At 29.8% G+C, this 24,678-nt stretch overlaps 1 protein-coding gene across 1 annotated transcript; it reads left to right on the plus strand.

Annotated features, from left to right (window-relative positions):
- The first annotated feature begins 14,426 nt into the window (after positions 1-14,426).
- Positions 14,427-17,237, plus strand: LOC133302595 (stem 28 kDa glycoprotein-like). Its single transcript, XM_061502403.1, has 3 exons — positions 14,427-14,818; positions 15,364-15,573; positions 16,992-17,237. Exons 1-3 carry the CDS (start codon positions 14,445-14,447, stop codon positions 17,170-17,172), a joined length of 765 nt encoding a protein of 254 aa, XP_061358387.1. The 5' UTR covers positions 14,427-14,444; the 3' UTR covers positions 17,173-17,237.
- Positions 17,238-24,678: the final 7,441 nt, after the last annotated feature.

Here is a 24,678-nt window from a genome sequence, read left to right on the forward strand (position 1 = left end):
ACAAAAAAATAACAACAATAGAGCAAGATTAGGGTTATGTTACCTCGGGCAGCTGGTGGTATGTTAGAGTATTTATATTGTCCCTGTAACAAAAAAATATACATTTTAGACAATTTTGATAAAGAATTATCACTACTCATAATTTTAGACTATTTATACTCAGAATTATCACCTCGGGTTGTTGTTTAGTGAACTATTCAAAGAAAGAAAGATAAAAAGGCAAGATCAATTTTAATTATACCTATTTTAGATAATTTAATAACCTAATATCTTGACTTATTCTTATTACAAAATTTCATCTTTTCACTTATCTTTCTGTAATATTCTATATCTATTTACTTTTGACCATATTATATTCATAGATGCTACTATTGTGCCTACAATGACCACATTACATTCATAGACGTGCCACTGTTTTGTATCTGTTCATCATATTAATTTCTATAGACAGGTTCAATGCCTATTTATTTGTACATGTAAATATAGGACTTTGTCAACTCATGTAAATATTCATAGATGTGCCACTGTTTGGAAACACATTAGGCTTTGTCATGTAAGAAGGTTATAGGTTATAGGCTTTGTTGTGATTTGAAGGTTACTTTATTTTATGGAAGTGTGGAATGTAGGGGCAGCTCTAATGCATTTATTTTTATTTTTTAACTTTTTGGTGTTTTGCATGATATTTATACATCACTAAGTAATAATTATTGGCAAAAATTAATTATATTTATAAAATAATTAAATAAGATATTTATGCACAATATCATATATCTTGTAGACCATTAAGGTATTTTATATTTTTCATTGATAATTTTACTCAATGGTCACATAACTATTTATTTTCAACTCAAATTATTGATCAAATAATGTAGTTAAGATCAAGTTTAGTGATCAGACATCAAAACATCTCAATTTACTTCAAAAGCATTTTATGATTATATTGCATATCAATACAAAATTAGTATTGAATATTTCACTGCATATGTTTATTATAAAAAAAATACTTATGTTGAAAATTTTATTAATTGTATTTGGAGAACATGCTTAGGAGATCAAAAATTACAAGTTTACAAGTACTTGGGAATATGCTGTAGCATATATTGCATCTTTGACTTGTACATGACTATTTACGCATCACAAGTTTAGACATTTACAATTTCGTATCTCGTATCTCGTAAACGTATATTTACATATGAAAATGTGGAATTAAGGGAAGGATTAGTGAAAATCCTGAGCTTAGGGTCAAATTGCATAAGAAGGGTAAAATGGTAATTTACCAAACACGTAACCCGAGACAAGAAAAACTGAGTAGAAGATCTTAAATGGTAAAAATAATTTCGGAAATGGATTTAGAACGAAAAATCGAGTGGATAGGCAAGTTTCAAAATTTTTGATGAATAGTGATTTTTCTGGTGTAAAATACTGCAGTATAACTGTACTGATAAGCGTGAAATTAGGATCAGTATTTTTAAAAAGTAAAAATATGACGTGAACGAGAAAAATACGTAGGTTATGAATTTGTGGTTTAAATTGGGTGATTTATTAAAGCTAATTCGCATGTGGGACCCACCTATAGGTCTTAAGCAAGGTTGTTGAATCGCAATACGTATCGTGAATCGTTCGGCTGTTTTTTCGTATCATGAATCGTGAATCGTATCGAATCGTAAGATTCAGAAACAAATTAAAAATAACTTCAAAATGTATAATATCATATAAATCCAAATTTGACAAGACAAGAGCTACAAGACTACAACTTTTCAGATAGCATACCCAGCTACAAGACTACAAGACTAAAAGTTGACAAGACAATATCATATTTAAATCCAAAAATTGATGTAACTATGTATTATAATATAATAGTATACCCATTACCCATTATCTGAAAAGTTGACAAGACAACACTACAAGTTTAGATTTTTAATTTTTAATACTTTAAAAAGCTTCTTTAAATGATGCTGCAACATATGTATAACATTAGTGCATGACACGGTACCCACAAGGCCACCACACACAGCTGCAACTCAGAGATATTTTATAATATTTTAATATATTTTAAACCTCTTCAAATTTAGCTATTAGATGAAGAATTGAAGACTGAAATAGTGAAGACTGAAGAGTTTTAAAAGATTACCCGAACTGGCGTTCAACTCAGTTTTAAACCTCCATTGTTTTTCATTTTCAGATTCCTTCAGGCGTTCAACTTAGTCTCCCTGCAAATCGTTTCTTCTCTGATTCAACTCTCTGCGTTCAACTCTCTTCAACGTCAAGAAGACAAGAACCTTCAACGCGTCTTCTTGGTCTTCAACTTCAAGAACCTTCAACGTGTCTTCCCATCTTCTACTCGATTTTTTTTCGTTTTGTTTTCCTTTCTGTTCCTTTTCACTTTTGTTGTTTGTTATTATGAGTTTCAGATGGGATTTTAAATCCCAAATTTTTCTGAAGCAAAACAACTCTTCAGTTTACATTTTTATCTTTTCAACTTGTGCGACTGTTGGTTTTTTTTTTTAATTTGAATCGCAAATTTGCAGCGATTCACGATTCATAACTGAATCGTCCGATTTCAACGATTCACTATTCCGATTCTTATCATAATCGATTCATTGGTGCGATTTGTATCGTTTTGTTGTTGTATCGTATCGTATCGCACGATACGTATCGTGTATCATGCGATACTAACAACCATGGTCTTAAGTGACTTAAGTGACCCTTTATTTAGAAAAATCTGCACACACACTCTCCTATTCCTTCTCCCTCATCGTGACCTTCCACCATTTGAGGTGGTTTTGAGCTCTTTGAACCATAACTCCCTTTTCTAGCCATTTCTGAGAGAAACTTCCAACTACAAAGTTGTTCCTCTTGAGATTGTGAGTGACTTTCATGTATAGTGCATCTTGTGGGGAGCATTGTGGAGGGAGAAAAGTCCCTATTACAGCCGCGAATTTTTAAGGTTTTTCGAGAAACTTTGGGGCTTTTTGTGTTGAACCATTGGTTGGAGCTCATTCCCTTGGACCATTGGAGGCTATTGGTGGTAAGTTTTCCTATTCTCTATGAGTTTTCATGGAGATCACAAATTGGGTGAGGGTTTTGAAGTTGTAAGTTGAGTTATGGTAGTTAAGAGCATGAAATGGTATGTCTCCTTTGGAATTAAATGCTTAGAATGATAAATGATGATGATTGATGTAATAAAAATTATTGGGATTTGGAAAATTGTAACTTAGTGAAATTTGAGTTGAAATTCCAATACTTTGTGAAATAGCATGATGATAGGATTGTATAAATGAGTTGTGGAGTAATTGTATGAGTGGATTATAAGATTGTATGATGTGTAGAAGTGTTGGAATTGATTGAAAATCGTGTGGGACCCTAGCATGAACAATTCGACCTATTGTGGTCATGGATGTTTGGATGATGTAAAAATGGTGTAGTTGAGGTTGTATGGTTGAAAATGGAGTTTAAATGGATGATGGTAAATTGTGATATAGTGGAATTGGAAGGAAGAATGTGGGATGTATGGTGTATGTGGTAATTCGACCTATAAAGGAAATTGTAGGAAAATGGTGTGGAAAATATTATAAAATCAATGGTTGATACCTTGGTGCATAAATGGTTGTGATGATGAGTTAATTCAAGCATTAAAATGATGGAGATAGTTGAAGAAATGAAAAATAGCCTTAGGGCTTAAGTGGTCGTGTTGGTTAGTATTATTGTGAAGTGAATTGATTATATTCAATTGATTGTTGATCATTGTTGTTTGATCAATATAGGTTACCTCGCACGGACGCAATAGAAGCGGATTAAGCTAGGAGCTTACGTGGAAGAGAAATAATTATGGAGTTGAGGTAAACCTTAGGAACTTGGGTTTTAATCCCTTGTGTGCTCCACCACACCTAGTGGAAGGTTATGGTTGGATTTTGTGCCTTTTGACATGGTGTGAATATGTATGTTCATGCATTATTTCTTGATTGTGTGACATGCTTGGAGCATGTTGTGTGTGAAATTTTGTGATCTCTGGTCAGTAGATGTGTGTGGTTTGGACTTCCGCTGGAGATATCCTTTGGGGATTTCGGTCGAGTTTTACCGTGGGGCCGACTCTGTGAGCGGTACCAGGATGATCCAAACGTGGGACTTCCGCTGGATAGGGCTCATGAGGAGTTCCAGTTGAATTTTTCCATGGGGTCGTCTCATCCACGGGAAAGGCACCAGGAAGCTTACCGGGAGTTATATGATGGGTCATTGAACGGAATCCTGATGAGGATGTTCTTGGATTTGTGCCCAGTTGTTTGTGATTTTGTATGCTATGCATTTTACATGATGTTAATTGTTGCACATTTAGTGAGCCATGGGATGGAGTGATCCTCTAGTACCCTTGGTTTACTGAGATATATTTGTATATCTCACCCCACGTTTGGGGACATTATTTCAGGCTATAGTGAGCATGGAGGAGCTTCGGGCAAGAGGCCGCTTAGTGGATGAGTTGAGGATGATGTGCATATGGAGAGCATGGCATTTTGGAGGAGCATATTTGATGCACATAGCATTACACTTAGCATTTTGGACTTAGATCATGAATATATTGCATGTTGAGGTATTCGTGCTCTTGTGGTGTTCATGGTTATATTCTAAGTCTTTTGTATTTGGTTTAGATTTCATGCCTATTGTGTATATTGGTATTTTGGTGAGCATGAGACTTGTCCATGGCCACACATTATGTTTAAAGGTATTTAAAGACTTATGATGTAAAATGAGTCATATGATGTGTAAATGGCAAAGGATATTGTGAATTATTGTAAATGATGCATTGATTAATGAATATGCATGATGGAAGGGCCTAGGGCCTACTTTAGTACTTGTGTAAGATGTATAATGAGTATTAAGGTGTTAAGAGTGGATTACATGACCCAAATAGTGCATTAAAAGCTGTCAAAAGGTGATTCTGCAGTTAAGGAATTGATTCCCTCTTGAAAGGAATCGATTCCCAACATCACAGTGGCTTAATTCTGCGTTCTCTGCTTCAAGGAATCGATTCCTTTTGGGAGGGAATCGATTCCTCAAAATAGGGGAGTCAAATTTTAGCTTCTGTGTGTTACTGTAGTTGCTGGGAATCGATTCCTTGAGGTTGGGAATCGATTCCCACTGTGCAAAATTTTGAAAAAGTGTCATTTTACAACCTAAAGTGATGGTATTGCTTAGAGGGGTTATAATAAATAAGTTTTACGCTTCCGCGAGTTTTGCATTTACGATTACAGTGTTGTTTTTAATTGATTACGGAAATGGCTAATATTTAAAGTTAAGGATTTAATAAAAGAAAAAGTTTACCCGTAATTTAATTAACTCAATTACTGTGATTGTAACTGCGCTTAATACCATATGCAATGATAGCATCACCGGTACGTAACGGGTTGTTACACATCTCATCTTAGAAATTATGGTTATGTTGTAAGACATTACACTATCTCAAATAATATGGATGCGTCTACAAAGTCATCTGAGATTATGTGTTGGTATTGACTCTCCAACAATTAATATTTTCCCCATTACTAGGTGAAGAAAGATATAAGGGGTCAAAAGTACAAAGAATATGTTGGAACATACCAACATTAGCCCCTCTAGATATACACACAAATCAAAATGAACTTGAAGTTCCAAGAATAATTCATTTTGTTGAATGACACAAATCAATTGTTATAAAATTATTGTGTAATTAATTGTCCCTGAAAGACTTCCTACGAGTATGGTAACTGTTGAAGCATGGTCTATTAGTGTAAAACATATTACTCTTTGACAAAAAGAGATAATACTTCAAAGTCACACTCCAGAAGAGGTCAATGATTATATAAATGAACTAATTCATATTTCTAGAAAAGCAATCCCAAAAGTGGTCTCGATACCAAAAATTTATGAGATCTCATTAAACTCAAGAAATATGAAGATATTGTTGATAATATTATTGCTTGTGTAATTGCTTCTAAAAATATCAATAATAAGGACCCTGAAGCTCAAACATTATAAGAATGTCGACATTGAGTTACTTCACTAAAATGGAAAAGGGCAATACAAATTGTGTTGAATTCATTAGCCAAGCAAAAAGTATATTTGGACCAGTAGTGCAGACACTTGAAGATGTCAAACCAAAAAAAAGGGAATTAAGTTAAACGAAAATTTGAAATATAAAGTACACTTTTCTATTTACCAAAAAAAAAGAGTACACTTTTATAGTTATATATTAGAGCTCTTATTATGGATACAACTACCTTACATTTGATTAGTTTGACTGACATATGTCTAAGGAATGTAGAGACAGTATCTTTTATGGATCATGGGGTGATAACATATACATATGTAAATCCTTTAAGGATTCTAAAGGCACTTATGGGTATTATTACTATTTAATTATATGAATCATTTGATAGTGAATATAAGTTCCACAAGGATTAAAAATGCCTGAAGCATATAAATTAAAATCTCAAGAGTTGTATTCCATAAGATTTCAATTTTTTTTGTATGGACATAAAACAATATGGACGAACATGGGACAATCATCTTAGTGAATATCACGTCAAAGAGGTATTTATAAATACCTCCATCAGTCCATATGTTTTTATTAAAATATTGATATATGAATTTACGATTATTGAGGTCTATGTTGATGATTTAAATATCATTTGAACTCTTGAAGAACTTGAGAAAACTACAACATGTTGATAGGATAATTGTGAATGAAACATCTTGGAGTAACTAAATTTTGTCTCGACTCGCAGATCAAGCGTTTATCTAATGAAATGTTTGTTCATCAATTAAATTATACAGAGGAGATGTTGAAATGTTCTAACATTGAAAAAACTCATCAATTGAGTTCAACTATGGTTGTTTGATCTTCGAACATCGAGAAAAAGAAAATTTGTCCTTGAAAAAATTATGTAAAAGTACTTGTCCTGAAGCACCGTATAATTGGGGCTTGATTGTATCTTGTTAATAGAACATGACTTGATATAAAATTTTCTATAAAAGTGTTAGCAAAATATAACCTACTCCAATGCGAAGACATTGGAATGGAATGAAAACTTGTATTTAATTGTCTATGAAGAGCATATGATAGGAGATTATTTTATCAAATGGATTCAAAGTCTAAGTTAATTGGAAGAAACATGTGGTCTTTATATGATCAAGGTAAAACTAATATCAACACAAGAAGATAATGCTACATGGATTGCTCAAATGAGAGGAGGACACATCAAGGGAGGCAAGACATGATCTTCAAAGGAATTGTGAGACAAATGTGCATCAAATTCACTCAAATAATCTGTAGATTTGTTCACAAAGTCGTTGCCCGCTAGAACTTTTGAGCAATTTTGTATTGAAGAATGATTTATGTCGTATGAGTAATATTTGTTGATATGAAGGGAAGTAAAATAATTATGAATATTGTACTTTTTTTCCTTCGCTAAGTTTTTATCCTACTAAATTTTTCTTAGCAAAATTTTAACGAAGCATATTCATAATGCATAGTCATCAAAGGGAAGTGTTGTAAAACATGAATTTTACATGTGGATGACTATTGAAATTTTAGGAGGTTTATATTATGATTTTTTGGTATGAATTATAACCATATAAGCATAATGGTGCATTGATGTGTAATACTAATCAGTTCTATATTCATTCTTAGAGTCTTATATAAATGCATGTACTCTATGGAAAAATGGAATAAAAAGGTTGATGATATTCTCCTACTCTCTTCATTTCACATTTATGTATTTTCTCTCTAAATTTTATCTCATTTTTGTATTCTCTCTTTTAGTTTTATAATAGTATGCAATTTTCTCCATATTTCAACTTAAGGATAAATTAAAAGCTTTCCTTATAAAGAGATTTATTATATGTTCAATTTTTTTTCAGGGAATTCTTAGATATGTGCATTTTTAACAAGACATACACAATGTTATGTATATTAAATAATGATTTAAGTATCTATGATTAAATTATGAATAACCAAGAATTACTTTGTAAATAGGAACAGTGATGCATTCAACCCGTGGCAGGGGTAGAAACCAAATCGGTTTCAGTTTCAGTTACAATTTAAATTAATAATTTAGCTGAACTCGATTTGATTCAAGTTAATGTTATGTTTAAAATTAGTTTGGTTAGATTATTAATGTTGAGATATATAAAATCATTAATGTAACTTCACCCAACAGAGCTTTGGTATACTGGGTTCAATTCTCAATGCTTCCACTTTATTTACAATTAATATTTATGTAGAATATTATTTTTTCTGAAATAAATAAAAATGACGTTATTCTCTGATTTTGAAGCAAACCTCTTTTCTCCTCCTCTTATTTTGGTTCCGAAGAAAGGGGAGGCTACCGGAAAACGTGAATCCTATTATCCTTGTTTGATATTTCGTATCTTTGTTTCGGTATTTGTTAAAGCTATCTGAATCATATTGTCCAAGTGACAGCCCAACAACTAAATCGTGTATAATCGTTTTTTTAAAAGCATATCTTAAAAAATAGTAATCAGAATGAAATAATATATTAATTCTAAAGGCAAAATATAAGGGGCAAATAAATAAGGGAATATAGGATCTGTATTTTTGTGTTTTTCTAAAGAAAAAAAATATTTTTCAAAAAAAAAATATTTAAATTTTTTCATTATAATTAGATAAGTTTTTTAAATAAAATTCTAAGATAGGTATATTTAATATTTTCTTATATATATAAGAAAAAGGAACTTCAAATAATGTTTTAAAAAATTAATCATATGATCACTTTTTTCAAAAAAATTAAATTACTTAAATTCACCCATATGATATATTATTTTTTGATTTATTGTTTCTAATGTCGTAGAAGATAAATTTAATTTTTATACACACATAAAAATACGTGGATTTTTTTTTTCTCTTCTCGTCACATGGAACCTCACACACTTTTATGTATACATAAGAGATAAAATTATTTTTTACAATATAAGAAATGTTGACTCAATAATTATTTTTTATGTAAGGGGTCTGTTGGGATGGGCTTATTTATCTCCAAAAATTGCTTTAAAAAAAATATTTTCATTGTAAATTTGTTTGAATGTTTGCTTTAAAAAAAGGGAAAGAGAATAACTTTGATCTTGTCTATTGGGGTTTGTAGTCTTCCTCAGTCAAATCACCCTAAAACCTTATTCATTAGTGTGTCGTCTCTCTCTTGATGGGAAAGAGAAACTAGGGTTGTTCATTTGACGTCTTGGGGACCATAACCCTTTATAGTATTTTTATCTTTATTGTTGGGCCAATAAGCTCCCATTATACCTAATTGGTCTAATACCGGTATCCACTCATTCAGCCCATACTCACTTAAGAATCTATTTGAAAATATTTACCTGATCACTTTAATTTACTCAATATATATAAATAGCACAATATAATTATTAATATAATATGTGACCCACAATAATTATTAAAAAATATAATTTTCTAAGAGTAGATCCCACCTCTTTATGAGAGTAAAAAGATATAAATTATGTCATTTAAAAAGATAAACATTTTTTCCTTTAAATAATAGGTGTTGATGAATGTTTTCAAAGAATAAGGAAAATTTAAAGCGTGACTTTTCTGTTCCTTCCTTCCTTTTTATTTGTTTCTGCAAAAGGAATTGAAAACAGCTGTAAAATAAATTGCACCAATCAGCAATATATGCAATTTTACGCGAATGGTTTGAATGTCTAAAAGTCTCAACTGCAGTGGCATATTTACCCGGATAGCCGCTTCTCTGTCCGGATAGATAATTTAAATATTTTTCAGATTTTTGAAGTATATTCAGGTATCTTTCTTTTTATTTGGGTAGGGTAAAATTTTTTAAAAAATATCCGAGTAAGGAGAGGGATATCCGAGTAGACTTGATTATCAACGGTTAAATAAGTGCAGATTGGTGTTATATTTTCTAAAGAAGTTAAATTTTGAAAATAATTATAATCAAGATCAATTTAATAATTAATTATTAAAAAATAATTACAGTGGTCAAAAAGCCGCAAGGTCCACGGTAATGTTAGTGGGCTTACTCTTTAGAAAATTGAAAATAATGACCTCGTTTTGTTCATGCACGAGGACATGGCAAAGTGTACGATAACGTTGGTCCATATAAATAAGTTATTTTATTTATTATTTTTTTGGCATCTATTTATTTTATGTTATATGAGATAATTATCTCATCTAACAGATATAAGATAGTGGAATTTATTATTTTTTAAAAATTAAAATTATTTTATCTCTGTTGCATTAGATAATTATCTCATGCAACATGAAATAATTATTTCTCTATTTTTTTATATCTTTTTGACATATCAATTTTCAAATGTTGTTAAATTAAAATCTCGTTCTGATCTAACGAAAAATCTATAGGTAAAGTAGGATAATAATTTTAGTGATTCAGAACCACAAAAATTTAATAATCCTTCTTCGAAAATGTGAAAAAAAAATTCCACTTTATTTATATTTTTATTCATGTCCCACATTTTTTTAAAGGGAACCACTAAATTTTTGTTATCCTTAGATCACGGAAATTTCTCTGTAAATTATTTATGAAAAAAAATAGGGAAAATAAAATATTGGAAATGAGGACAAAAATGACGTGGCAAAAGGTAGAATAATAATGCTAGATAGTTGGCAGCTAGAAAAATCTAAAATAATGAGCGCGTTTTCCTCGTGCATGAGCAGTCATTTCAATCGTTCTCCGGAATATAGAAATCACCACGTTACGCTCACGCTTCACCACACAATTTCTGGAGTGTGGTGCAGGGGAGGCAGAGAATAGATATATTCTTTATTTATTTCTATTTTTCGAAAGTTTTTTAAAAATATATATATCATAACATAATTTATTTTTATTACCATCGAGATATCAGAGAATATCTAATTAATAAATAAAATATTTAATCTTGATAATATATTTTACTTTTTAAATAAAATAAATAATGTTGGTAAAAAATTTTAAAAACACTTTTTATTTATATCAATTTATGTTTCTGATTTATGGGTTATTTTTTAAATAGAAAGATATTTTTTTTATAAATAAAAGTTTATGTGAAGTTAAACAATCTCAACAGGTTTAGGTCCTTTAGGACACCCGGTCTTTTTGAGAATTTATAATAGAATTTAGAATAAAATATCTTTTGGGTTCTCAATAATCAATTTAATTCGTGAAAAAAAAAATGACTTGTGATTCATTTGAAATTTAAAATAGATTCATGTGAATCTTTTTGAGGAATTAACGTGAGTCTTTTTTAAATTGTAGAGGAACCACAATTTCGACTAGCTGAGTCTATTTTGAATTTTAGAAGAATCACAAATCAATTTTTTTAAGAGATTAAAATGACCCCTATAATTTTTGTTGAGGACTCAAAAATTACTTTACTATAGATTTTATCAATAAATTTCTCACATTAACAAATGGGATATAAACTCATGCCTTCGTGAAAACAATAAAGTAATATTATATCTACTCTTAATTTATTAAAATTTAAAAAGATATAATTTTACATGCTCACTTTAAAAGAGTTTTTTAATAAGTATTATAAGCACTTTCAAAGCACAATCAATTTTTTATTTTGATACAAGCAAGAATTAATATATAACTTAATATAACGCACCTAAATTTTTCATTATTAGATTAATCTTAATGGTTTAAGCATAATCAATTTTATATGTATAATTTTTTAAATGTAATTATTTAAAAACTGCTTATATTTAATTTGAGTACCAATAAGGAGCCAACTCCTTTGAAATTACTTAAATCTCTTATTTTAAAGTAATTTCTTATTACTAGCGAAAACTTAAAATATTGATACTTAACAAATATTGATGACTATGGAAATATAATAGACTCCAAAACAGTTTTTGTTAGGGTAAAGTGTGTATCATTTTAAAGGATGTAAAGTTGTGTCATTTTAAGTGAAAGAAAGAAATAGATAAAGGAGAAGAAAGTGAACAAAAAAAAATAAAAATCTGGATCCCACCTCTTTGTAAGAATGAAAGGATATAAATTATGTCATTCAAAAGGACAAACACTTTTCCCTTTTTGTTATGTTAAAAGGACGGGAAATACAAATGGCTCGTTGATGTAAATTAGGCCACACTGCAGAATCTACAACATGTATGCTTATCCTTTGATTTGGGTCGGTTCTTGTTCCTGTGTTGTTTCCTTTTTGGTCCACACTACGTTTTCATTCAAATGAGAAAAAAATTGGTGCTCCGGGACATCGAACTCGATATTTTTTTTATTAAAAAGAAAATTTTTCTTTCCTTTTTTTTTTTTACATTTTTTAAAAAAAATTATTTTTTAATAGAAGTGAGCACCAAATTTAATGCTCCGAGGGTACAAAAGTTTTTGTCCGTTCAAATCTGCTTAGAGAAATGTTTATGAGGAAAACAGATAGCGAGTAAATTGGAAACGTGGTCGACATTTGTGCCGTATTCTGGGGACCAATTCTATTCTTGCCTCAATAATACTCTCTTTTTAATTGAAATTCCAAAGTTAGCCCCGTATTTTAGGAACAATGATCAAAATATTATTTTTTTGACAAAAATTTGATCCAAATATCATGCGAACAATACGTGGGCGTAAATCACTACGACTGATAGCAGATTATGTTTGCCAATGATTTTATGACATGTGGTATATTTTCGCAGGAAAAAATTGATGTGTCATAATTTGCTACCAGTGTTAGCGAATTTGGTCTGCAATATAGCCACGTGTCATAAAATTATTAACCACGAAATTGGCTAGTAGTGGTAACGAATTATGACACATGACAATCTGATAAAAAATATTATTCGCGTGATATTTGGATAAAAAATTGAGGGAGGATATTCTTACTACCAAATTTTTTTACTACCAACTTACTACTCATCTAATCACCATTGGATCAAAGAGAGAGAATGCTAAAAAAAATTTGAAAAAAAAGAAAATGTTAATCCAATGATGATTAGATATGTAATGAGTTGATAGTAGAAAATTTTGATAATAATAATATCTTTTTCCTAAAAAAATTGAGTAAAAAATGACATTTTATTAACTGTTGCATACTTTTAAGCTTTTACTTTTGAAGGACCACAAATATAATTAGATGATTTGTACGATACGACAGCTCACGCACCAACCTCTCATATTCACAAGTTTTGCAAGTTTATATAATATATTTTTTTGTGAATTAAGTGTACGTCGTTTTAAAAAATATAAGTTATGGGCTTTTAATTTTGTACACTATAAATTTGAGTAGTATATAATTATAGAAAAATAATAATTTCATATTGCATAAAAAAATTATTTTATGTCATACATCCATAGAATTTCGTGTTAATTTTTTATTTTTATTTTTATTTTTTAAATTGTAGAGCTCACGTATTTGTGTCTCCCACATGAGAGTACTATCTTATATAACATGAGATTAATAAATCACATTCTCCACATCAACTAAAGTGATTGAGGAGAGAAAAAAAATAATTTTTCATATATTACTCGTGGTATATAATGTTAAAAATTAAAAAGACACAACTTGTATCTTTTAAAAAGGAGAATATATTTTTTATACATCTATGGTTCATCAATTACCTGTTATTTCCTGTTATTTCGGCTGGAACACTATGGAATTTATTATTGAGGCGTCTCTCACAAAATTATTATATCTATATGCGATGCTCAAACAAACTCCAAACTTATAAGAAAAAATTGTATTATTTCAAGGGTTCGTTTTTTCTACCGTCAATGTAGATAACTTATCTACAGTGAGATCAAAGCAACGTCGTTTTGAAGCGGAAATTACGTTATTTTTGTAATTATAATGTATTTCAGGGTTATAATAGTCTTTTTTATTATAATGTTTTAATTTTTTAACTCAAAATAACGTCGTTTTGGGAGCGAATATAGATAACTTATCTATTCACTGTAGACACATTAAAGCCGTATTTTAAAGTATGTTTATAAGAAAAAGGGGAAAAAGAATATCATTTAAAAGAACACAAGTTGAGTCCTTTTAGATGATTTACACAAAGTATGACCGGTCATATTCTGTATAAATCTAAAAAGCTATTTTTTTTTCTCCTCAGTCATATCGCTGACGTGTAAAGTGAAAAAAAAGAAGTAACTTTTAAGAATTACATAGAATATGACACTCTGTGTAAGTCACTAAAACAACACAACTTGAGTCCTTTTGAATGACACACACTAAACCCTAAGAAAAATATACACGATATTATTAAATTTATTTTTAATTTAATTTAAAGAGGAGGGATATTTTGATGTCAATGTAATACTAAGAGGTTTAAATTTATGTAATATTTTATTGAATTATACCAATTCATTTATTAAAAATTAAGTATAAATTAATATCGTTGGCCGTCTATTTAAAGAACCAAAGTCTGTCGCAAGAGTATCTTGTGCTAGGTAGAAGCAGTAGTGAATACAGTGATGAAAATGAAGGTAGTTATTTTCTTCCTTGCTACAATTGTAGCAACATGCCATGCTGCAAACTTCCGAATTTTCCCTCTCCAAATGAAAACTGGTTTAGGTGCACACTACCCTCCGAAAATATCGTGCGCAAGTTGGAGGCTTGGTGTGGAAGCACACAACTTGATTGGCTTCACAACTATTCCAAAAGAATGTGAAGAATTTAACGGAGAGTACATGCTAAGTGAACAATATAGATCAGATTCCAAAACTGTTAATCGTGAAGCTTATTATTATGCTAGGGACCTCGAAATCGCTTCAAATGACATTTGGGTTTTTGACGTAGATGAGACTGCAATCTCCAATCTTCCCTATTATGCCGAGCACGGATTTGGGTATATATATGCTCTTTTCTTTTCATTTATGCACACTTGTTTTTAACTTTTTGGTATTTGCATTGAGGAGGATTATAGTTACAGATTTTTTTTTTTTTTAAACTTACAAATTATATTATGTCTTACCAACAACACTTCACTCAAGAACATCTTACTGGTAAGACATAGTGTAGTTTGTAAACAAAAAGTCTGTAAATATAACTTTCTCTATTTACATTTATTTATCATATATGTTCAACTATTTTTGGTATATGTTCAAATATATATTAAGTTGGAAATTTAAGTGTGAATAAGGAAATCTCACATGGATTAAAAATAAATGGAATGACATAAATTTAATTTAATGTGTTACAATTTTTTTAGTAAATGAACTACATAATCACTCTCAGTCTAATAAAAAGGACAAACTAAGCCTTATTATTGTGTATAATACGCTTGTCTCTGTGTGTGTGGGTATTGTGGACCTTTTACATTCTTGTTCAATATTCTTAATGTATTTTATGAAAAAATTTAACTTTTTTTTTTTTTTTTATATTTGGCGGTAGGGTGGAACCATTCAACTCGACGGCGATTGATGAATGGATTGAACTTGGCGAATTACCAGTGCTGCCGGAGACTATTAAGCTGTACAATAAACTGTTGTCACTTAACATCAAGATTGTATTCTTAACAGAAAGATCATTGGTTCATGAGAAAATAACTGCTGAGAACTTGAAGAAAGCTGGATACTACACATGGGAAAAGTTAATTGTCAAGTAAGATTTTTTTATTTTTTTTAAAGAACTTTTTTATCATTCTAAGATTGTTTGTATACAGTTCATACTTTAAGCCCATCATTAAAATAACAATAGCTAGGCATCATATTTATTAAAAATAACAATGATAATCTACCTAAGAAGCATAATCTCTTTTTTGTTTGGAATCCAATGAAAGTCAAACACGACACACACTACATTCCACACATCACTGGGCTAACCCTACTGGTTCTAAGAAGCTTTAATAATATTAATCATGTGAACAACAATGCACTTAAGTTTAACGTCAACAAGTATCTTACGATGAACTAATTTGCCCACTTAAGCGTGAAAATGTCAAGCACTTATTTTTCTCACCCTTTTTAATTTTATCTTTTCAGTTAAGATAGTGAGTTGTTATTATTTTCTTAATACTTTTTTTTAAGTTATTTTTGTAATACTTTAAAGTAGTTTTTTCACAATTATTTAAAATTAGAAAACTCATAGTAAATAAAGTAAAAGAATTATCAATTGTTCATATAAATAATGAATTTGGTTTTTCTTATGGTCTATGGAATAAAAGATAATAGAAAAACATGTCTTGAATTTATAGAGCCTACATATAATAATTTATTAAATGTCATAAATTGGATGATACATGTCTTATAACTAAAAGATAATTAAAAACATTCTAAACAAAATTTATATGATTAAAAACATTAACGCTAGTGTGTGTCTGGATTCTCATTTGAAAAGTCCCGCAATCATTAAAATAAATTTTTATTAGATTAGATCCACTGAAGTGAGGAGACGTTTGGTAGAGTAGAATTTATTTTTTTGTATCCTAAAATTTCAATTTTCAGAATTATGACGAAGACATTCAGTTTATGATAATATTCGAAAATTAAAAATTTAAAAAAATTAAGTTTATCAAAAATCATAAAAAATATCTTGTACCAAATATCCGTAGAATGTAACACGTGAAAAAAATCACATAATCTAAATAAAACAGATTTAATTATGTTTTTGTTCAGGTCCATATGATATAGTAAAAATTTATTCTCAATCATGGTTTTAGCCAAAAGTATTGTGGACGTACAAAAATTAAATGCGCTCTGTTGTCTGGTGTGATTAAAGAAATACAAGAGGACAAAACAATTGAATGAGATAGGACTGGGCTATCGCTAGGTGAGGTTATAAATACAAACTTAAATGCCACATTCATAAAATAAATAATGAGTAAGAGGACAAGTGCTCTCATGAATAAAATTAAATATGAAATGGAATAATTGAGTGAGGGAAGAGTATATGCTCCCGAATAATAAGAAACAAATATGTGGGTTGAGATTTTTTTCATAACAATGTAATGGATAAGGTTTTGAAGGTTCAAATAAAAAAAGGTTTCCCTTATATAAAAAACAAATAATCTGTGGACGCAGGGATAAATCGATATACGCAGGCAAAACATCACAAGAATACAAAACAGCAGAGAGAAAGAAGCTGGTGGAAGAAGGATACAGAATCATTGGAAACACAGGAGACCAATGGACCGATCTTCTGGGAAAACACAAAGGAGATAGAACCTTTAAGCTGCCTAATCCAATGTTCTACATTCCCTGATCCAATGTAGTACATTAGTTAAGCTCCATAGCCTGTTGTTTTCTTGAATAAGATATGGAGACTCTGAACCTATCGTCACTAGTTATGTTTCTTTAACCGTTGTGCTGTATGTATGTGAAGCAAATGTCACTTAAGAGAGATTACACGACGTTGTTTTCTCTTTTATGATTTTAATGAATTGTTTGTCCTTGTTCCCTTTAGATGTTCGGCGTAATAAGTTTGTTTACTTGTGTTCTTTCAAAAATAAGGTTATATTTACCATCTATTTTTGTTTATAATCTTTTACAATCATAATTTTAATCGTTAATTTTCGTCAATCAACGATTATCATTTATTGTTAATTAATAAATTTAATTTACGAAAATAATAACCGTTGATTGGTGAAAATCAATGGTTAAGATTATGGTTGTAAATAAAAATAGGTTGTAAGTATAACCTTCCTTTTTTTAAAAGTAAAACAATATTTTTTAAGTAAAAAATGTATAAAAAAAAATTAAGATAATTAGATCAGCTTTTTTGAAAAAGAAAATACAACACAGTAAAGGTGCCTTTCCAATAAAATAAAATAAAAAATTAACTTTAAAAAAGAAAGTCATAAAAATAAATTATATAATAAAATTAATTCTTTTAAAAAAAATCTAAATTTAAAAAGTTCAATTATCCATGTCCCTGAGTTTTTTGGTTTTATTTTCTAATAGAAAATTTTAAAATTAATAATGAAATCTTGTAAATACGCGAGTGATAATAAAATGTGTTGAGCCCAATAGCCCAACCCGAATAACTCGACATTGGGTTGGGCTTTAAAAATTGAAAAGGATAATTTTAATCCGACTTAATTCAGTTAAATTTAGTCTGGGCCAAAACGAGCTGGTCTATAAGCACAAAATTATTATAATAATTACTATAATTAGTATTTTTATTTTATAAAGTTAACTATATGTTATTTAAAAATAAGAATTAATATATTTTAAGTTAGAATTAATTTTAAATTTTTAATATAAATTAATTCAAGATTGCAATAAAAGTTAATTAAATAAATTATTTAAAATTAACAATTTTAGATTATAATTGTTTAAATGAATAAAGAAAAATGTGAATTTAAAAGGAGTTGGCGACAGAATTCAACAATCGAATTGATATACACATATGAAGTCTATGTCGGGGCGGTAGCGTGGTGTGCCATATAGATGTAGAAATGTTCCATAGCTCCGGTACGAAAGCCGCTTTCATATCTGGATTCTAGTGTCATTGTTTCACCCTTAACTTGGTATTGAGTAACAAATGGACATTCCAGCAGCATAATCTTTCTCATTTCGTGCTTTCTTTCCCTTTCCATATTTTTGTGTTATGATACATAGAGTCCATCCTAATTAAATTAAAACTAAAAATCTTATGAGTAAAGATATATTACAATATATATAGGAGAGAAATATTTTGATTCCGTTAGAAGTCTTACTTCCTATCTTAGTTTTTTATTTCCGTTTATCTAACGGTTATAATTTATTGAGTTATATCAATTAATTAATTATTAATTTTTTTAGTACAATTAATTATTGAGTTATATCAATGACTAAGATGAGAAGTAAGACTTCTAAATCTTCGTCGTCAAAAGATCTCTTCCTATATATATCAATAACTTAACCTAGAACTTTTGTTAGTAGGAATTATGAAGACTAACCTCTCCATACAAAGTTGCATTACCAACACTTAAATGCAAATGAGTTGTTGCGTAGATCATATAACCACTATTTTTCATTGGGATTCTTATTTTTTGGACATGGAAGGAGTCTTCTTTATCATTTGATGGAATAGTATAATCTGTTTGTAATAAGGGAACTATTTTTCTTATGTTGCATAAGAAAAAACAAGCTCGCGGCAGACACAAATCTTGTGTGGGATTCACTTTAAATGTTTTCTCTCTTCCTTTTTCTCTCTTATTCTTCCTAGTGTCTTTGCTGGGAAAAAAAAATTATACAATATAAAACAACAAGCCTCAATAAATTAAGACATATATGTTACCCCCAACAAGGTACACTTACAGATTAATTATTGGGAACCATTTGATCTAATTTGGTCGGTCGAATCAAGTATATAAAACTTAATAAGAATTTGGTCTTAGTCTTGATCAACCCTTCTTATTTTGTATCTTAACGAAAGCTTTTTCGTTGGGCCTTGAAAACCCTATTTCATTTTGCGTTGAAAATTGTCATGGCAACAAAAGAGTCATCCCTTATAATATAGGCTCAATGGTTTGCCATAAATACCCTTTGTGACATTAAAAAAAGTCCTCCAGGAGGATAAAAAGGTTACATTTGCATTGAGTACAACTTTTCTTATCTTATGCACCACGTGTGTTAATGGCCAATAAGTTGAATAACAATTTCTTTTCGTTACCATCTAGAATTTTAGCAGGATCACCCAATTCTACCACAAAAGGATCTGGAATGTCATAAGGTGTTCCTTGTGATTCAACTCCAAGGCCCTAATAATGTGGAAGAATATAATCGTAATATATACCTTCGTTTCTCTTGAAAATAAAACCTTCATAGGTAACGATAGGATCCTCTCGGTTGAGTGACATTGTAATATTTTCAAAATATCTTATAGCAAACCAATGAATTCAGCATCGAAAATTCCTTCTTCATCAATTAATTCACCATCGAACTCTTCACCCCAATATGACCTTTGGGAAATTCAATATTCCAAAAAAATTTCCCCGCAACTAATCCTGGCATAAGTCATCAATATTAAATAATCAATAATGTTTAGGAAGTGAAGAAGACAAAGTGTTGGAACTTGAATGATAAAAATCACATACCAAATGACAAAAAGATGAGGGGATGATCATGGCAGAAATTTGGTCTTTGTCGGAAGCAGAATCAATTTATGAAATTTTAAAATAATGGTTGGAGATAACTTTGTGTACATATAAAGTTCTTGTTTGTTGCTTTTGTAGTAGAAGGTTTGACAATGGAATAACTGGCATAACTTAATGGCAATTCAACACAGATTTTTTAGATGATTATTTACCGACAAGTGGTTTCTACCATATTTGTTAAGGCTTAACACAATTTATTTGGCAAGTTGATGTCAGCTGAGTTTATCTCAACACCAAACCGTTTTCTATATTTTGAAATATGTTCACATAATTCTTCAATCAAATAGTTAAAATAAAAATTTGCAAAAAATTCATTTTCCTTATAACAAATTGGGCCGGCATTGTACCTATTTGATTTAAAACAATGAAGGTTTAATGAATGGTCCATCTACACATACTAATTAGGCCCAAAATCAAGATAGGTATGGGCTATATCTTTGCTACGCCAGAAAGAGTGGATTATCATCCATATTGCATGCTTCTGTTTTCTTAAAAATTCTACAAGTTTGTTTTCTATAAGCGATTAATATTTAGATGGGCTTATAAAGGTGACTCGTTTGGACGAGCTTATAAAAAAAAGTTATTTTTATGTCTTGTTTATTTTAAAAGTGTTTTTTATAAAAGGTCAAGCTATTTAATTTTTTTTTTAAAATATATATCTTTTAACTTCTGCTTTTTTAGAAGTTAAAATTTTTAACTTCTAAAAAAAATTAAATTTTTAGCTTTTTTTGTTACTTCTAATTTTTTCAAAGTGACATCCAAATGAATTTTGTAGTAGAAATGCTTTTTTTCTTCTTCTAAAAAAAGCAATTCTTAGTTAAAACAAAGTCCATCCAAACATACGAGTAAAAGAAATTATGGTTTTAAATTAACTATTAAATTTTTCCTCTTACACAAATGTCTTATTTTACATACCCTAACTTTATATTAATTTTTATACAATTTGAAGAAATTGATGACCAATAGTTGTGGGCAAAAAAAAATATATTATATATTAAGAACCTTGAGATCATCACCCCAAAAGCTAGCTCAAAGGGTGGGGAGTGCCCAAGGCCTTATAAAGGCCACATTAGTTGCCCACACAACCAATGTGAGACTATATATCTCAACACGTCCCCTCACGCAAGAGCCCTTTTAGCTAGAAGCGTGGAAATTGCACAGACCCAATTTTTGGTTCACCCAAGAACCTTGAGCTAGCTTTTGTGGTGGTGTATCCCAAGGTTCTTTACATGGTATCAGAGCCTCGCCCCCCCAACTTTCTCTTGTGGCGTTTCTTAGCACAGATAGGCTGGGCCTGTTGCATTGTCCACTCTTCAAGCCCAATGGGCTCTCGTGTGAGGGGACGTGTTGAGATATATAGTCTCACATTGATTGTATGTGCAACTATTGTGGAGTTTATAAGGTCTTGAGCACTCCCACCACTTGAGCTAGCTTTTGGGATGGTGTATTCCAAGGTTCTTTACATTATATATGCCTAAAAAAAGAAATTAATTGAATTTTATGAAGAAATGGCGGGAAGCCAAATATTTTCAAAACTTTGTTGCCAACTCTGATGCCTCGATTTGAACAGTTTTTTCAGACGGAACCAATCTCTCGTGTTTCCCTGCTGCCAAACATGGATTAATAGTTGCACTTAATGGTATGGAATCTTTTTTTTCTCTCATTGCTAACATCCTGTTTGTTTCCAAAAGACAATAATGACTCTATCGAATTGTTTTCGAAACTTACAATAAGAAAAAGATATAGCAAATAGATAGCAACATCGATGTTCATTTCTCAGACATGACTAAAGGTAATTTCTAATATTCTATTTCACTCAATTGCCATTCCTTATTCGATAACTTGATTAAGTGCAACAGTAACTGGTGGCAAAGAAAAAATCAGTTGCTTTTCATATAGTGATTCGAATTCCTTGAAAAGTTTAGTTTTGTATATAAAGGTAGGATATTTTTACTACCATATTTTTTTACTATCAGTCCACTACCACTTTAATCACCGTTAGATTCAAAAGTTTTTTTTTTTTTCTCTCTCTTCATTCAACTTTTCCTCTAATCTAATAGTGATTAGAGTGATAGTGGAGTGGTAGTAAAAAAAAAGTAGTTGTAAGAATATCCTAACTCTTGTATATATAAGGTGAAAAAGTTAATTAAAGGGTATGCAATTTTCTCCATATTTCAACTTAAGGAGAAATTAAAAGTTTTCCCTATAAAAGAGATTTATTATATGTTTTATTTTTTTGTTTGGGAATTTTTGAATTGTGATTTAGACAAAAGCTTCTCTTTTATAATTTTTTCTTAAACTATAATTTTGAAGTTCCAAATAGTAAATCAAATACACCATTAGGTGCCGGTCCAAACCCTTGTTAACTAGGTCCACTAAAACTTTTTAGGTTAACGTAAAACGCTTTGGAGTAAGGACTGAACCTTTTTCTGATTTGGGGTCATGGGGGAAGAACCCCAATCCAGTGACATGTATGTAGATAGACCATGGCACTACAGACAAAAAGCCCATTTCTATAAATGTAATGGCCAGATGAGAGACATATTTATATGGGATTAACGTTTTTTATGTAAATTATATCTTATAAATATATAAAAATATGTGAGGTTCATGTAGAGTCATGTGAAGAGAAAATAGTGACGATTAAAACATGAATTTTACACACTTTTATGTGTATGTACTATGTAACAGATAAAATTATCTCCTATAACATGATTTAGTACTTATAATTAACAAACAATTGCAACAAAAACAAATAAATAACAATAATAACAATAATAACAAAACATCCTTTATTCTATTATTTATTCTTTCAATGTACAAAAAACATTTCGAACTTCTTGGGCAATTTAGGAGCATTGTTAATACTCTTATATTCAATAAGTCAAAAAAAAAAACTCTTTTAATAAAAGTAAAAAAATGGTTCAATTTTTAGAGATATTTTATGAGTATTACACTAGTAAATATTAACATATGAAAAACCAATTTAAAAACTAAAAGTTGATAAAGTGAACTATTTTGTAGAATATTATATCATTCATGACATACGGATCCAAGTAGAAAGTGAAGGCAAATTTTAATTATTTCAAAAACAGTACAACCCTTTTTTCTGCAAAATCCAAAGGGATTAAGTACGAAACAAGTGGAGCTAATCCTAGGTTTGTATTTAACTGTGTGCGTATAAACTAATGGAGCAACAATTAAATGGAGCTAATCCACCAAGTGACGAAAGCAGCAGCATAATTAAGCCCCTCGACCGAACAAATTGGACCTCCATTTTCTTGAACTGAGTGTTGTTGCAGAACACCGTATAAAATAACCCTCTTTATTAATTAATGTTTGAATCACAAGTTCACAATGCTTGATTATGGTAATGTACACATAATAGTTTAATTCAATTTTGGCCATTTCTCAACGTCTCTTTCTGTCTGTTCAGACAAAAAAGGGGTAGTAAAATTAAATAAAGAATAACAAGTTATTTTAAAATTAAATGAAAGTTCATAGAAGATATATTTATGAATAATTTTTTCAAATTTTAATTAAGATACCTTATCTTATCATCAATATCAATGATTTTGTTATTGTTTAACAACAAGTCCTTGATCTTAAAAGGTGGAGCTAAACATACGGTGACCAGATTTTAAGTTTGCAATCTTGTGATATTGTCTCTGGACTCTGGACAGCTTAATCTCTCATTTATTTAATAATTGTGTATATAATTAAAAAAAAAAAAAAATTTAAATTTAGGTGGTGTATTAGATTGAGATTTCAAAAGATTTTAATAGAATATTTTTAGACAAAAAAATCCATTGGTATTCAATTAAGATTTTAATGGATTGAAAAAAAGTCATGTGGTATTCGATTAGGATTTTAAAATATTATTTTAGAGTCCGTTCAAATCCATTGATATTCAATCAAAATTTTAAACAATGGATAATCTTGTGGTATTCAAAAATTTAATGATTTTAATATATTTTTTATTGGTGTGGACTTCGTGGGATTTTTAGTAAAAAATATAAATAGGATGCCTCTCTCACAATCTCACCCTAACTCCTAGGATTTTTTGAGATTTCTCTATTGCAGTGTTTTTCTTCTTCCTTTGGCAGATTGATCTACTCGAAATCGAGTTCTGTCATATGAGCTTCGTTAAAACTCAAAAATAGTATATTTTTGATCAATTTTCATCACAAAACAATGAGATTTTAATATAATCTATATCAAAAACATCATGTTTTTGATAAATTTTGGAAGTTTAAAAAATAATTTTTCAAGCTATGGGTCGCAATTTTTTTTTGCACAAAAAGGTTTATTTTTTGTATTAAAAACAACATAAAACAGTGAAAAAATAACAGAGAACTAAAACCCTCAAACTAATTTTCGTTTTATATCAATGAATCTATATCAACTTAAATAAAGATTGAAACTTTCATAATATGAACCCTATATTTCGTAACAATACATTAATGAACAAAATTCCTTCACTATAGGAAACGATTTCAAATAATTTTTGTGTCAATAGATAACTAAAACTTGTTTTTCAAAAGCCCCAAAGCAATTTGAGGTTTCAATGTATCGATTGAAAAAAAATTGAGAAATTTTCTAAAGTTTCATGTAATAAAATCCAAAAA

This window comes from Gastrolobium bilobum, unplaced genomic scaffold (assembly GCF_033153095.1).
Source record: "Gastrolobium bilobum isolate Gb01-03AN ecotype WA unplaced genomic scaffold, APGP_CSIRO_Gbil_v1 utg6257, whole genome shotgun sequence".
Taxonomy (NCBI): domain Eukaryota; kingdom Viridiplantae; phylum Streptophyta; class Magnoliopsida; order Fabales; family Fabaceae; genus Gastrolobium; species Gastrolobium bilobum.

Excerpts from the sequence above, each read along its gene's own strand:
- LOC133302595 (XM_061502403.1), top strand. The coding sequence starts at position 14,445 with ATGAAAATGAAGGTAGTTATTTTCTTCCTTGCTACAATTGTAGCAACA. Across the intron at positions 14,819-15,363 it reads TATGCCGAGCACGGATTTGG|GGTGGAACCATTCAACTCGA; the intron begins GTATATATATGC and ends ATTTGGCGGTAG. Across the intron at positions 15,574-16,991 it reads TGGGAAAAGTTAATTGTCAA|GGATAAATCGATATACGCAG; the intron begins GTAAGATTTTTT and ends CTGTGGACGCAG.